The sequence below is a fragment of the Physella acuta genome, unplaced genomic scaffold (assembly GCF_028476545.2).
Source record: "Physella acuta isolate Inbredline_101_S28 unplaced genomic scaffold, ASM2847654v3 ptg000462l, whole genome shotgun sequence".
NCBI lineage: Eukaryota > Metazoa > Mollusca > Gastropoda > Physidae > Physella > Physella acuta.
The window spans coordinates 580,961-596,959 of record NW_026731981.1 but is presented as its reverse complement, the minus strand read 5'-3'; the positions used below and the strand labels follow the sequence as shown (position 1 = coordinate 596,959).

The 15,999-nt window shown below is 32.2% G+C and overlaps 1 protein-coding gene across 4 annotated transcripts; it reads right to left on the bottom strand.

Moving 5' to 3' along the window:
- Positions 1-5,326: 5,326 nt before the first annotated feature.
- On the bottom strand, positions 5,327-15,829 carry LOC131943566 (uncharacterized). Of its 4 annotated transcripts, none has more exons than XM_059303769.1 (6): positions 15,784-15,829; positions 7,812-7,898; positions 7,405-7,519; positions 7,206-7,264; positions 6,769-6,834; positions 5,327-6,603 (listed from the first exon to the last, which is right to left on the bottom strand). In XM_059303769.1, the coding sequence occupies exons 5-6, from the start codon at positions 6,797-6,799 to the stop codon at positions 5,693-5,695; spliced, it is 942 nt and encodes a 313-aa protein (XP_059159752.1). In that variant the 5' UTR covers positions 6,800-6,834; positions 7,206-7,264; positions 7,405-7,519; positions 7,812-7,898; positions 15,784-15,829; the 3' UTR covers positions 5,327-5,692. The 4 variants fall into 4 exon arrangements, with proteins under 4 accessions (XP_059159752.1, XP_059159751.1, XP_059159755.1 ...); XM_059303768.1 differs by lacking the exon at positions 15,784-15,829 and adding an exon at positions 13,669-13,723; XM_059303772.1 differs by lacking the exon at positions 15,784-15,829 and having other exon boundaries at positions 7,405-7,459; positions 7,812-7,889.
- Between the last annotated feature and the right edge of the window lie 170 nt (positions 15,830-15,999).

The following is a 15,999-nucleotide window of genomic DNA, read 5'->3' as shown; positions in this document are numbered from 1 at the left end:
ATAACATCATCGGACTATCATTTGATTTTGAACATTAAAAACAAGAATTCTTTTTAAAATAGTTTATCTTCTATTATAATTATTTTTGGGATTATACAACTCAAAATCAACGCAATAGATATATTCCTGCAACAGTAAATAATTGCGTGTGATGCCGAAATATTTTTTAGCTGAAATATAAAGAACTAATAAAATATCTGGATACATAATTGCGTTCTTACTTGATGAGATCCAACCACACCTATATCGCCACACCCTATGTGCCACAGTGTATTAATTATTAATTATTTGGTGCAGGTAAGACTGCAAGCTTACTTAAAATAATAAAACAATAAAACAGAAAATTATTCTAATTAGCGAGTTATAACATTTAATTTCAAGATTTCTTTAATCTTAACTTCGAATGATTTTAATTACTAATGTAAATGTTATTTTATTATTTTAAGTTGTCATGTATATTGTTGTTTAAAAATATGACGACCTCCCCTTAAGGCAAAGTTTGCCAATTACTAAACGAAACATTAGTCTCCACTCCATATGCAAAACATTTAGATAGTCGTAAGGTTCTAAACGAGGAATAAGCCGTGTAGATTATTTTGAGTATATTTATTTTGAGTAGTGTTTTTAAATGTGTATAAACAATCTCGACATATTTATCTCTATCAGAACGGCTTGTTTCGTGATAAAAATCCTATTAAATGTCCAATTTCGTGAAGAATAGTTTTATAACTGCAACTTTTGGATAGTCATAAACTTTGTAAACCGCCTTGCATACCCATCTGTGAGACACAGACATTTTTCTTTTGCTTGAAGTAAACAAAGCTGATATCCCTTTTGTTCGCTCGCCTTATCCTAATGCAGGTGTTAGTTTTCCATTCTCGAATGGCCCTGTTGAGTTTACTACGAGTCTGGGTACTAAACTGATGCCGAGAGATTTTGTACGGAATTCTTTTATTGGGCCAGAGCTGTACGGTGGTTTACAACCCCGGAAGCAAGATAATTGGGAACCGGGCATTTACGTTAATTTAGTTGCACTTTCAAGAACAACTCAAGAATATTGATTACATTTTACTTCAATTACATTTTTTGAACGCAAACTAGTCAAAAATCAAGTTTCCGACAATACACTTCAGAAAACAATATTATGACGTCACATTTTCTAATCTCCGACACCCCGCCCCTTCGTTACACATCGTTTCGTTAAAAATGTTCAATTGTCCGAAGCATTCCCCCCCCCCAACCCAACCCCCTTCCGTCTAGGAGTAGTGTAACGTGGTTGATGAAAAACCCTTTAGTATCTACATACAGTAAGGTCAAGGTTCATGTTGTCAGATCGTTGACTATATGTGTTGTGCTAGGGTCATGTGACCGTGTCATGTGACCGTGTCATGTGACTGTGTAATGTGACTGTGTCATGTCACTATGTCATGTGACTGTGTCATATGACTGTGTCATGTGACTGTGTCATGTCACTATGTCATGTGACTGTTATGTGTCTGTGTCTGTGTCATGTGTCAAGCGACTGTGTCATGTCACTATGTCATGTGACTGTGTCATGTGACTGTGTCATGTGACTGTGTCATGTGACTGTGTCATGTGACTGTGTCATGTGACTGTGTCATGTGACTGTGTCATGTCACTATGTCATGTGACTGTGTCATGTGACTGTGTCATGTGACTGTGTCATGTCACTATGTCATGTGACTGTTATGTGTCTGTGTCTGTGTCATGTGTCAAGTGACTGTGTCATGTCACTATGTCATGTGACTGTGTCATGTGACTGTGTCATGTGACTGTGTCATGTGACTGTGTCATGTATTATGTGACTGTGTCATGTGTCATGTGACTGTGTCATGTGACCGTGTCACGAGACTGTGTCATGTGACTGTGTCATGTGGATGTGTCCCTACCCAGGTCTCTGCACCCTACGATAAGATGATCGATAAGATGACGGGTCAAGCTATCGATGAGCTGATTGATAGATCCCATATGGACAAGAGAACGGCAGAACATAACAATTAAAACAATTCACAGTTAGAAGATCTTGACAAGAATGCTACACAAGTGAATTTTTCTGGGGTAAAAAATAAAATTTCTGTAAAAATCTCTTATATTTTTAAAATGCCAGTTTATTGAAAAGAGTTGGAAAGAAACGGAAAAAGTACAAACAGAAAGTTAAGCATGAACGAATAGTGTAAATGGCTTATACTCCATAAGGAGATTGAAAAGACGACGAAGAAACTTAAATTTGAATACTCTATAACAACATGTAAGTTATATAGCAATGCCCTTCCCAACCCACCCTTTTTGTGTGATGTGTATATTACTGTGTCCTGATGTCATGATATCGTCCTCGATAGAAAAAGAGAGTCCCAATAAAAGAAACAATTGGATTTTCATTATATATATATATAACAACAATCGTGTATAAACTGATGTGTTAAAAATAGACATTATTAAGTAAACAAGTATAACCTTTTAGATGACAGTTTTACAAAGAATCATGTCGTAGAAAAGCCCACACGGCTGACCAATCAAACCTAAACTAAGCAGCAGCTGAAATCCTTTAAAGTTTTATAATGTCAAAATTAACTTTAATTTTTTTTAGCTGCGGTGATTATATTTATAATTTTTGAATATTCGGGTATCGTTTACTTTAAAAAATTCAAAGTTTCGATACAAATGTTTAATGTTTAAACGTTGATTTTATCAATAACCCTCTTTTTCTTCCAGGCATATGACTTTTGTTCAATGTCTTATACATTTAAGTGGAACTTTATATTATTTCCTTGGTAATTCTTTATCTTGACTGCGTTTTTATTTATGTAGACGACATTTCATATTTACAATGAAGATCTTATATTTGAAATTTTACAATTTTTAAAATAATCAAATGGGGTAATTTACACAATTTAAGATTTCTAAAATATCGATAACGTAAGTACCGTTTCATTTAGGCAAACGGAATTTTACACATATGTGACACACCGCATTGATGGCCCAATCTACTGTTGGTGACACACCACAAGGGCAATGTTTGGGACACACAGTCACCAGCTAGGTAGAGGATGACACGGCTAACAGTTGAGCGCTCTATCTACTGCTGGAGATACTGACTTATGAAGCATTCTGCTGAACAGTTGATGTCAACTTGATTCTGAGTTAGACAGGCACATTTTGATACTCAAAAAACTGTTTCTTCCAAACGTTTTAATATTTGACCGTTTTGCCGCAAACGTTCAATGAAACAAATCTACAACTGTCGTTGTTGAAGAACTCTACTTTATCTGTTCCATGTACATTATACTATGTGCGGTAACAATGTGTTGTACGTATCTTGTTGTTAATTTAATTCGCTCTGCTATAAACCTTTTTTCTCCTAACAACAAAAGAACTGCTTACATTTTAGGAGCTGATGTAGGTTAAAACACAGGAAAGTGATTTTAAAGAAATGACTGCAACCAACCGATCTTGATGCAAATAAACCGGGAGTGATCTCCCCTAAACTTTCTCGAATATTCTTATTTGAAATAATAGGCGATGGCAACTCGGGATATAGGCACGACTTTTAATCCATTTTAAATACTTGACCTTTATAAATAGAATAAAATCTTGTAGAAAAAAGAATTGCACACCAAGTGAACGCCAAATATAGATGTTCATAATAGTGCGCAATATTATTAGTTCTTTATAAATTTACATGCGTTTTTTGAGAAATCGGAAATAGCGTAAATTAGTACTTCCGGTCAAAGGAAGTTACTCAAAATATGATAGAAGGTAGAAAATTATAACTTTTACTTACGTGTGAAATTTCATTTATCTATCTGAAATAGTACTCAAGTTATAGGCTTTTGAAAATTCAAAGTAGAAAAAGTGCCACTTCCGGTTATCGGAAAACGCTCTAACGTTGATACGGATCAAAGATTTTGATAAAATACTTATATAAGAAATTTCACCAACCTAGCTGTAACGGTATTCAAGTTATCATGTTTACACACAGACACACAGACATACGGACAGAATTGCAAAATCCAGTTTGTCCGACTTGATAACGCATACAACGCCAAAATGTTTATATATTTGTATTTATAATTTTTGCCTGATTAAAATAAGTCCTCTATACTCCGGATGTAATGAAGGACTGAGGTGTAAAACGGCGAAAACTGTCAAAATTGCATGCTATTTTTATGCACGATTACAAGACTTTCTCTATACTTCGTATATACGAAAAAGTAAAAATGACTTAATCTTACCCTAGAATGGGGACTATCATTCAAATATTTTAAACTTGTATTTTGCAAGCGGGCTGGGGGATAAGATATTTTTGAACTGTGTAATAAAAAATTTAAAAAATTAAATTTGATTAAACAGGGAAACAACTATGTAAATACTTGTCATTCAATCTTTATTTCATTGTTGTTTCCCTTTGACCACAAAGTAGTTTTTTCCAATTTTGAGATCGCAGTATTTATAACTTAGCTTTGTCCAAGGATGTTTATTTCATACATATTTTGTTTTATCGTTTTAATCAAATCATTTAACAGAGATTAAACTCAAGAAACCGTTATAGTCCCCAATTCATCTTCATGCTATAACTCAAAAGGTATCGATATTCGAACCTAAGTAGAATTGATGTAACAGTTATGTATAACATTGTGTAACACATTATATTTAAATTGACCAGCAACTTTAAAGTAGAGCTAACTTGCATATCATGCGGTCAATTTGGCAGAGAAAGTAGAGTTCATGTGTGTTGTTATACCCATGACTTATTACGTCATTTAGCCCACACGGAACACCCAGCAGAATTATTTTTCTCCAAACATGTCCAGGTACACATCAGATCTGTGCATCAAGAAAGGTAATCGAACATGGGAATCAAACTCGTGTCCTTGGAGACAAAATGTGCTTTCTCTTTTACTCGACCATGTCGTCCCATTTCTCCATTATTAACGCCCTGCTTTACAGTTTTCATAATTGAAAACTTTGATTCAATGTTTTAAAGTCACACTATCACTGCCATTGTTTTATAATATCACAGCCAATGATTGTTAAAGGATTTCTAGTCAATTATAATGACAACAATGTTTACACAAATGTCAGTCAATGACAGCATCAAACTATCATTTCACTTTATATTTCTATTGGGGCAGGTCTAGAAGCGGCGAAGTGTATAAATATAGTACGTGATGTGTCAAATCATTTTTTAAATTATTAGAATTCCATGTTTTTTTTTCACAACATGCGCTGTTTGACAACAACTTAAAAACATCACTAGACAACAATGATTAAAATAGCAACAGTAGAAAGATATTTTCTTTTACCATTTAATGTCGTTTAGTGAGAACATTTTGTAAACAAATGTAACCAGTATGAATTTGACATTTGGTAAGTAGGTTACATTTATACATTTAATTTACAGGTAATAGCCAGCCTATAGGTATATGACAACAATTTGCCGACAAAAACTATAAGAAAAATATTTACAACATTTGAAACAAAAAAAACTCTAAAACCCATCAATGTACATGCAAACTAATACGCTTAAACGGTTTACATTAATCAAAACATTTGTTGTAATTATTTAAATGTGATAAAATGTTGAAAAGACAGGCAGGTCTTAATACAAACAGTTTAATGACTTTTTGTTTGTTTACATTGTGTAGACAAGGGGAGAGAACTAACAGTTACATCAGTTCCAATCCTCCCCACTATAATTTCCTTCAGAGTTTGATCCACTGTGGGGTTGGGGATACGGCCACCTGTTATATCCCAGCCTGTAGACATGCGCTCCACTGGAGCCTGGACATGTGCATGTTGTGTACCAGTACCTGGTGTACTTGCTGTACCTGTAATCCCTCTCACGTTTGTGTGTCCATTGTCCTACAGAGACCTGTTTAGGACAGCCATGAGGATGTGACACTATAACGGTCAACTTGTCCACATCATCAAATCTCCAGTATTTGTCCCTTACTTCCCTACATAGATCTTCAAAGCGCCGACACATCTTGTCCAGTTCATCAATCAACTTTAAGTCACATGTCACATAACTCAACAAACACAAGTCTCTCTCAATGTCTGCCTTACGCCACATCTCCCCGCCATCAAGACTGACCACTGGACTTTTATTGTCATCAAAACCTAAAACACACCTGGTCTGTCTCGCCTCACTGTCATCAAACACCACGTGTGTTGCTGTCACCACACAAACCTTCCCCCACACTATGCTGGGTGTGGCAGAGACTTGACACTTGGCACAATGACAAGTTCTGTCATTCTCTGTGGACACAAAACACACCTTCCCCGTCCCTAACCTCATCACGTGACTTCCTCTGTCATTATAACATGGATATGGAACTTGAGTGCCTAGGTAAAACTCTGGTCTCTTTAGACTGGTGAATTTAGTCTTTACCTGGACAGTTAGAGCTGCCAATGTTTTGATTGTCTCAAACACGAGGTCGTCATGGTAACGTGAGGGGAGATACATTGTGTTGAAATCTTTAAGAGGTATAAAACCTTTGTGACCTGGATTCTTCATACAGCCAGTAACATGTTTGTGTAGATCAGCTTCTCCTCCATAGCACATCTCAGCTTCATGATTTCCTACAGGAACAAATAACAAATTATTTCTCCAGCAAATGAAATGTTAGATTTAATGCTAATATAACTTTCATGGGAATAAACTTTACTAAAGTCATCTAGATGTTATACTAGCACAAATATTTAACTGTTTACATTTTAATTGCCTTTTGCCTTAGTATATCTTACCTGGAAGGAATACACCAGATTCCTCAGTCATTATCTGCTTATTCTGAATTTCACAGCTTGCCACAACTGAAATAATGTAGACATTAAATGTCTATCTTGCAGTAACACATAATGACACAAATGCCAATTAAATAATAGAAAATCATGTACATTTTACAGAAATATTTTCACATTTTGATTTTCTACTGTCTTTAATATTTAAGAACCCATTGGTAATTGGTTAATATGTTGTTAATGTTTTTTTTTTAAATGGCCAATGTGAAAGAGGCCTACCTTATGTATTTAAATAAAGCTATGATTAATATTATTACATTTATTTTAACAGTAGACAAATGTTTTAACTGTATAGTTAGATAAGCAACAACAGATGATTTTAGGATTGTAAAATAATTTACCTGACCATTTTTAAGAGAATTTTAAGTCAACTTTTTCCTTACCTGAACTGGTGACACCTGTTTTCTTTTTGGCTTTCTGTAGGAATTGTCCCTGGCCAATGCTGTTGCAATATTAAATAAGTAACATTGTATACCAGTAATAATCTTAAAAATTATATAAATATCTTAAGATTTGAATTCTAAAAAAAAAGGAATAGAAAACAAATAATAAATGTAAGTTTCTAAATGTGTCAATACTTACAATGTGAAGACACTTAAATGATTCAGCTTGAACCTTGAATACACTACACACCTTTCTGGCCTCAAATAAATGTTGTTAGAATAAACTGAAAGCTATGAAACCTTGTAATCATGCTCTGAAAATACACCACCAAAGTTTAATATCATATTTTTATAATACTTATATATTACATAATGATAATACAATAAACTTTTTACATTATTATTAGAGTCTGGTGATTAAAAAATCACAAGAGCTGCTGATTTTTGTTATAAAATGTATATTATCAAACACGCTATGTATGCCTACTTGCGTTTGTTTAAAATTTAAAATATAACACCAAAACATAAGCTTAAATTAAAATAAATTGAATTATGTAACATTTATCAACATTTTTATCAAAATTCAAAGAATTAAATATAGCTTACAATATTTACAGTTCCTTAAATACAACCTCTTTTCTTGCTTGGAAGGTATAGCATTTGAACACACAGCAGCCTTCAAAACTTCAATACCTGAAAGCATACAATTAGGGTTAGATAAACACAGGATCTGTTTAAATTTTAAATGTATTATAAAGTAAATAAAGTTATGTAATTATCTTAAGATTGTGTTAATAAATGTAACACCCTTTACTTATGCAAGTAGTTATTCATTATTTATCAATGAATGAAACATATTTAGCCACAAACTGAGCACTAGGCTGCTAACCCAAAAGTTTTGGGTTCAAATATGTGTCGAAGTCAAAAGAAGTAAAACTAGGAATAGTCACCCTCTTATAGAAGACAGATTTTGATTAATCTAGATTAGAAATTAGATTAGTTATATTATTTAAAGTTTAGTCTTTCAATGTGTAAATTTTAGATATTAGTAAGCCTAGCTAACAAGAGTAGAGCACTATGAATAGATCTAGATCTAAATCTAGTCTATACAATTTATTAACGTAGACGTAGTTGTCTCAAATATCTAGACTCAAGAATAAACTCAAGTGTTGATTAAGTGGTAGATGTAGTATAAAAAGAAATTTTGGTAAAATCACAATATAGCGTCCTTTATTATTCTGGAATTGTACAGCAGTAAAAAACAGTTAAACCATGGCGTAGTCTGCCAAGCCGTTCCGGAAACCACCGAAAATACTGTAAACCATCATTTATTTGCCGCCATATTATTTTTTATACATAAAGTTTAAAAATGTGGATGAATTGATTTTATTTGCATTTTAAATACTGTTTTGCTAATTATTTTGTATTTCTAGTTATTTTAAGTGTATATGCTAATTTTTGCTGCTACTTAACATTGTTCTAGTTCTTCTCACTACTTTTAACTTTTGTAAATCTAATCGTCTTAATTTACTAGATCGAGTATGTTGCAAATCTTCTACAAGTTTTTTTTTTTTTTGTTTCTTAAAAAAAGCATTAATTACTACACTCAACTTTATTAATAATAAATAATATTTAGATTTACTAATTGTTACTAATTTTCTGTCAATTAAACTTAAAATTTAGTTAGGCCTAAAACATTAATTTAATGCACATGACTATCTTTATTTCAATGGTCAAATAAACTATGGTTTACGGTTACGAATGTTTACGAAACTCAACATAAATCATGGGATAATTTATGACGCTAGATCTATAATATTGTATTCTATAGAGTAGAGAGAGATAACAATAATAATAATAGCATCATTACTCTATGTCTATGAGTCTAGACTCTAGTAAAATCTAGATTGAGGATCTTTAGACTATTCTAGACGATCTCTAGACTCTAGTACTAGTACTAGATCTAAGATCTTCTAGATCTAGAAATCTAGTACTAGATCTAGATCTAGTAGTATCTACTAAATCTACTAGATCTCTAGATCTAGATCTAGTAGTAGATCTGTCTGAGTCTAGATCTAGATTTAGAGATTCCATAAGAATATCTAGACTAGATCTAGATCTTATGTCTTATAGTTAACTTATGATACTACTTTTTAGATACTCTAGATAGCAAGATTTAGATTTTAGATTACCAAGATTTTGTTAGTAAGAACTATGAACAAATTTAGATTCTAGATCTAGATCTAGATATTAATATAGAGTATACTAATTACTAATTAGTACTAATAGTATAAGTATAGATCTAGATCTAGATCTAGAATCTAAATCTAGATCTAGAGGAGAGTCAAGAATTCTAAAGATTCTAGATCTAGATCTAGAATCTAGATCTAGATTCTAGATCTAGATCTAGATGTCTAGATCTAGATTTGGCTGACCAAAAAGATCGAAATCTAGATCTAGAACTAGATCTATAACTAGAATCTAGAAATGTAGATAAAGTGTAGATTCTTAATAGTTTTAAATTTTCATCTAGATCTAGTAGATCTAAATCTTATTAATTAATTTGTTTGTGCTAAGAACTCCGAGAAGGTCTAACCGGTCTGCTAATGAAATGACGTGAAATGATCGTCTGTTGTAAAAAGTAGTTTTACTTTTGAAGTATCGATACCATAATTTAGCAGTTAACTTGCCATTTAGGCCTTAAGATACCTACACATAAGCTATTTTACGGGGATTTTTTTAAAAAAAAAAAAGCTAAACAAGCTGCATATTTAAAAACAGCATCTTTCTTTAAATTTCAACATTTTGTAGAGCTATAATGAGTATCTCGGTATCAGTAGAACGTTTAATTATTTTGAATATGCCTGGATATGGACAGTGGCGGAACTAGAAAAAAAGGGCCACCCCGCAAAAAAATTTTTAGGCCCCCCCCCATATATATATATATATCTAATATATAAAGCTCAGTTCTGTATGTAATGCATTTGTATGTCGTTGGAATTGTACGAATTTAAGTGTTAGAAAATTATCGTGCGCATTTGTCTAAATTTATAAGCTAAAACATTACTATTAAAAGTGTTGGGAAATAATTTTCATTTTTCAAATTATAGTAATAATTGTCGGCATGTTCATTAAACACAAGTTTTAAAAAAAGTATCATCTTTTACAAAAATTCTAATTATGTCTTTATTTAGTCCTATAGCACTTACTTCCCTTTGATAAATTAGGAAAAACACAATTACTTCCCTTTATAAAACCATTGCATTCCGTGAAAATAATTTACTTTTTAATTACTTTGTTTTGGTGTTGGGAAAAAAAATAATTACATAATTAGCGGGGATTGATCAAGTGCAAATGTTGTAGGTATTTTACGGATAAGCTTGGAGTATTAAAATTGTTTGTTAAATTGAAACAGGCGCGTTCGTTTAAGTGAGTGCAAAAGACTGTGAATAAGTTGGGGTACTATAGTCGTTCATTAAGCTAAAACAGGTGATTCCGCCCCGGGCGTTTATGTTCGCGTTAGTGTTTTCTTTGTGTTTAGGTGGGTTTGCGTTAGTGGTTGCGTTTTAATTTGGTTCGTTTTTGTTCTTTCTTTTTTCGTTTTTGTTTGTGTTTTTTTTTGTTTGGGTTTGTATTTGTGTTTTTGGTTGGTTTTGCGTTTGGATTTGGTTTCTTTTCGTTTGCTTTTTTCGTTGATTTTTTTTTTGTTGGTATTGGTGTTTGTGGTTGGGTTTGTTGTTAGGTTTTTGTTTTCGTTTGCTTTTTTGTTTGTTTTTTCTTTGTGTTTGTATTGGTGTTTGTGGGTGTGGTTGTGTTTGTTGTTAAGTTTTTGTTTTCGTTTGTATTTGTAATTGTGTTAGCGTTATGTTTGCGTTTTGTTGTTTTGGTTTTGGTTGGTTGTGGTTTGGGTGGGCAATGCCGGGTTTATGATGATTACTAAACACACAGGTAATGGTCTTTAACAGAAAGGTTTTTCACAGAAGCCAGAGCAGGGCCTGGCCGGGACGGCTAGTATATATATATATATATATATATATATATATATATATATATATATATATATATATATATATATATATATATATATATATATATATACAAACATATACAAACACAAAATACGAACATAGGATACTCATTGCTGGCCTGTTCAAGTTTTTAAAAAAATGGGTTTTTTTTTCATTTAAAACAAATTACTATATCATGTCTTGTGTGTAAGTGCATTAATGTGTTTTTTATGAAAATCAGTTATATTTTTATTTCTACTATAAGCCCTCTTAATCTCTAGTCGAAAGAATATAAAACATGAAAGCTTTGTATAAGTAATGGTGTCTCGTATTATGTTTATTCTTATGTTCTTTTGTATTTATATTATTAATTTTAAATATATTTCCTTTTTGTACAATGTCATTCTTTAGTAAGTACGTTACAAAAAAATATTTAAGAGAAGTAATTGCTTTTTAATTTGTTTAGTACAAAATCTAATAAAAGGAGCTTAGGAGCACCCCTATTTGACTATTTAAAAAGGGGAAATAAGTCATGTTAGTGGTTTGAACGTTTGCTTATTTTTGATAAGTTTTATTGTAGGAGGACTCCGCTTTCAGAGTGGTTTAAAAACAAAGGGTAAAAGAATTTACAAGAGCGTGAGGTGGTCTATAGAAAAAAGATAATCCAACCGCAGCTACGGTAATCTTTTACAAAACAACCATCAAGTCAAAAATGCAAGAACATTATTTTTTTTAAGTAAAAAAATTATTTTGGTCGACTCTGGGCCCCTAAATGGCGTGGGCTCCCCCGCATTGCGGGGTCTGGCGGCACTGTAGTTCCGCCCCTGGATATGGATCTTATTGACATACATAAATACTAGATCTAAATAATCCCATTTTCTGCGACTTTCAACCAAATTATATTTTACATACTGCAGCAAAACTGATCAATAGAATCAATGAGTTTATGTAGGGCTCACTCGTTGCAAATGTTATTTTAACATTTTGGTTGGACTTTGTATTTCGTGAAACTGGAGTCGTATTAAAAATCAGTCTATATGCTACTTCCCTTTCTTTTGGTGTAATGCGTTTATTATGCAGGTTTCTAAATGTATCTTTAATGTCTATTATATTGTGTTCCCTGGCCCAACTAATTCTCGTGTATAAGGGTGTCGCTTGTGTTTGATTAGGATGTCGTATATTTTTTTCGTGTCTTCCTCAATAATGCTTTTGTTTCTTTGCTAGCGTTTCTTTATAAAAGCTGCCTATGTCATTTCCCCCATAGTGTGGTGATGTTTATTTTTAAAATGCTCTTTATGTTTAACCCAATGTAGTATTGTGCTAATGGACGATAATGTGGTTCTATCCTTATTCTATCCAGGTGTTTTAATCGGAAGGTGTTTATTTTAGTTTGAATGTCGTACAGCCCTACTCCTACATTTAATTTATTTTGTATTAATGTTTTGTGGCTAATGTTTCTAATCGTGTTTTTGAAAATGAACTCTCTAATGTGCTTGTTTGTTTTTTTAATAAATGAGTTGGGTATTGTAGAGTTCGTCGCTACGAAAATTATTTTTGGAATGATATATCTGTTTACTAATGCAGCTCTGGCAAAAATGGTTGTATTGCAGTATTGGTATTTTTCTAGATTGTGATTTATTTTATTTTTCAGTGTGGTCCAAGTTTCTTGGTCGTTTATTGTGGGATCGCTGGTATAGGTTATTCCATAAATTCTGAATTTGTCAGTTATTGTTATGTCTATGTGATAATTATCTTTACCTTTCCATTTACCTATACCCATTACTTTTGATTTTTCTGCGTTTATTTTTCCACCGCTTCCTTTCCCAAAGTTGTTGAATTTTTCTATTACAGTCTGTATTGCTTTTTCTGTTTGTACTAAGAAAGTAGTGTCGTCTGTGTATGCAAGTATTTTCTTGCCTACCGTGTTTGGAATGTACAGTCCTTTAATCAAGTTGTCCTGTCTAATGTTTTCTAGTAGGGGTTCTAAGCTTTCACTCGTTGCAGATCAGTTGGCAACATAACGTCATAATTAATAAGTGATTGTATTTTAATGCGTTCGAAAACATTTCATATGTAGACCTTATTCATTTTTTTCTAGGTAAATTCAATTTGATTATTTCCGTTAGTTTTAAAACATTTTATGTCTATGGAGAAACAAAAACCAAAGTGTGTATTTTAACCAATGTTAGAATTATTTAACAATAACTTCATATCGACTTAACTATGATTTACTACTTGTATATACATACATATATATATATATATATATATATATATATATATATATATATATATATATATATATATATATATATATATATATACATATATATATATTATTTCAATTTATCAAATTGAATATGACCTATTTATTTTGAAATTAAGGGGTAGGCCCTACTTTTTTAATCGAATCAATTAAATTAATAAATCTAGATAGAGATATAAAAATTACATACATTCAGCATCAGTTCGTGTGGGTATATATTGATATAAAATGGCGATCCGTCACACAATGCTATTATTAGTACCACGTAAGTTCGGTAGTCTGCGGTTTTCCCGAACTTACATATTAAGTCTAAATTCCAAATCGTTTGATTAATAACTTCTCATATTGACTGTGCCCGAATACGTCACATATGTATTTATTTTTTCTTTGCATATTCAAAATTTAATTTATTTTCGTCAATTTTAAAATGTGAGTGTCTAGGGAACAACATAAACACAAGTGGTATTTTTAGAACAAGAAAAGTCCCGTAATGTGACGTTTTCCCGAGTGACCAGCCTATGCCGTTTTCTTCTAACGAGGCGCGTGGGGATGGGGTGGGACGAGAGAGGGGAGGGAAGACACATAAAGAAAACTTAATTTTGATATAGATTAATTTTAAGAAACATTTTTGGCCACGTATTTTGACCCATTTTTAGGAAGCGAAATATAAAAACTTTTTTTTTTTTTTTTTTTTTTTTTTTTTTTTTTTTTTTTTTACAGAGATTAAAAAAAAAACTATAAAAAAATAAAATTATCAATGTTAAAATTATCAATGTATGTTTTCAGATAGGTTGAAGCTTAATGATATGAATATGAGTTTAACTTTCTTTTTCTTAGTCAATTTGAAGTGTGTAAGTTTGACTCATTATTTCTATTGAAATAAACCGGGAGTGATCTCCCCTAAACTTTCTCGAATATTCTTATATAAAATAACAGGGGATGGGAACTCGGGCTATATACATGATTTTTAATCCATTTTAAATACTTAAAGTTTTAAAAATAGAATAAAATCTCGTAGACAGATTAATTGCACACCACGTGAACGCCAAATAAAAAAGCGTATAATAGTGCGCAATATTATAAGTACTTTAAGAATTTACATTAGTTTTTTGAGAAATCGGAAGTAGCGTAAATTACTACTTCCAGTCAACGGAAATTACTCAAAATTTAACAGAAGGTAGAGAATTAGATCTTTTACTAACATGTGAAATTTCATTTATCTATCTGAAATAGTACTCAAGTTATAGGCTTTTGAAAAATTCAAAGTAGGAAAAGTACCACTTCCGGTTATCGGAAATCGCTCAAAAGTTGATACGGATCTACGATTTTGATAAAATACTTATATATGAAATTTCATCAACCTAGCTGTAACGGTACTCAAGTTATCGCGTTTACACACGGACAGACAGACAGACACACAGACACACAGACATACGGACAAGATTGCAAAATTATGTTTTTCCGTATCAGTGAGGTGTAAAACGTCGAGATTTGTAAAAATCTCGATTTTTTTTTGCACGATTACAAGACTTTCTCTATACTTCGTATATACAAGAAAGTAAAAATTATACCTCTTTTTATTTTTTATATCTGTTACATTTTTTAAATATTTTACATAACACATAAAAAACCATATTATGATATAATGTATCTTGATGCTATTGTTTCCAATAGATAAAAATCCGTTCTTAAAAAAATTAAGTTAGAACTTTCTTCTTCCCTGCAATAACTACACGAACTTTTAATCCTCCCCATATGATGTACGTTACATTTATTTCCTAGAAAAATTCACAAACGAGTTACATTTTTCCAGAGCAGAAAAAAAAACAGTAAAAATAACTACCCACTCCCCACCAATGTTTTTTCCAGACTTTTTTTTTCCGGGGGTGCACTTGATATTTTCGGGGGCGGTCCACATTTTCCGGGGGGGGGGGGGGGGCGAGCACTGGTAAAAGTATATGTTTTCTATAATTATAAATTCCATTTCTTTTTTTGGGGGGGGGGGGGGGGCGGTAGACTTTTTTCGGCCCCCCTCGAAGAGATGCCCGGAAGAAACTCTGCTCCCCACCCACCACTTTAACACAGCATTTGAGTTTACTATGGGCAAACGCTTCGCTAATAAATCCAAATGCTATTTACAACATATTTATTGATGGACGAGTTATGTAGGATTTAAATAATTAAAAACAAATTAAACTTCAGTGTATTTAATTGAATAGGACCTATTTATTTTAAAGCCAGCAATAATTAACAATCAAATCCGCTAAATTATTTTAAACTAGGTAGATAAATAATAAGTACAAACCTTCAGCAACAGTTCGTTTAGGGCTGTGTTGAACGAGAATGGCGATTCCTCATACAGAGTTATTTTTAGTACCATGTATAGTCCTGGTTTATGAGGTTTTCCCGATCTTATTTAATGTGTCTTGGACATTACCGTTTAGCTAGTACCTGATTACAATTCATAAAAGGTGCTGAAACAGTAAACATTATAACTAAAATAAGTTATTAAAATAGATAA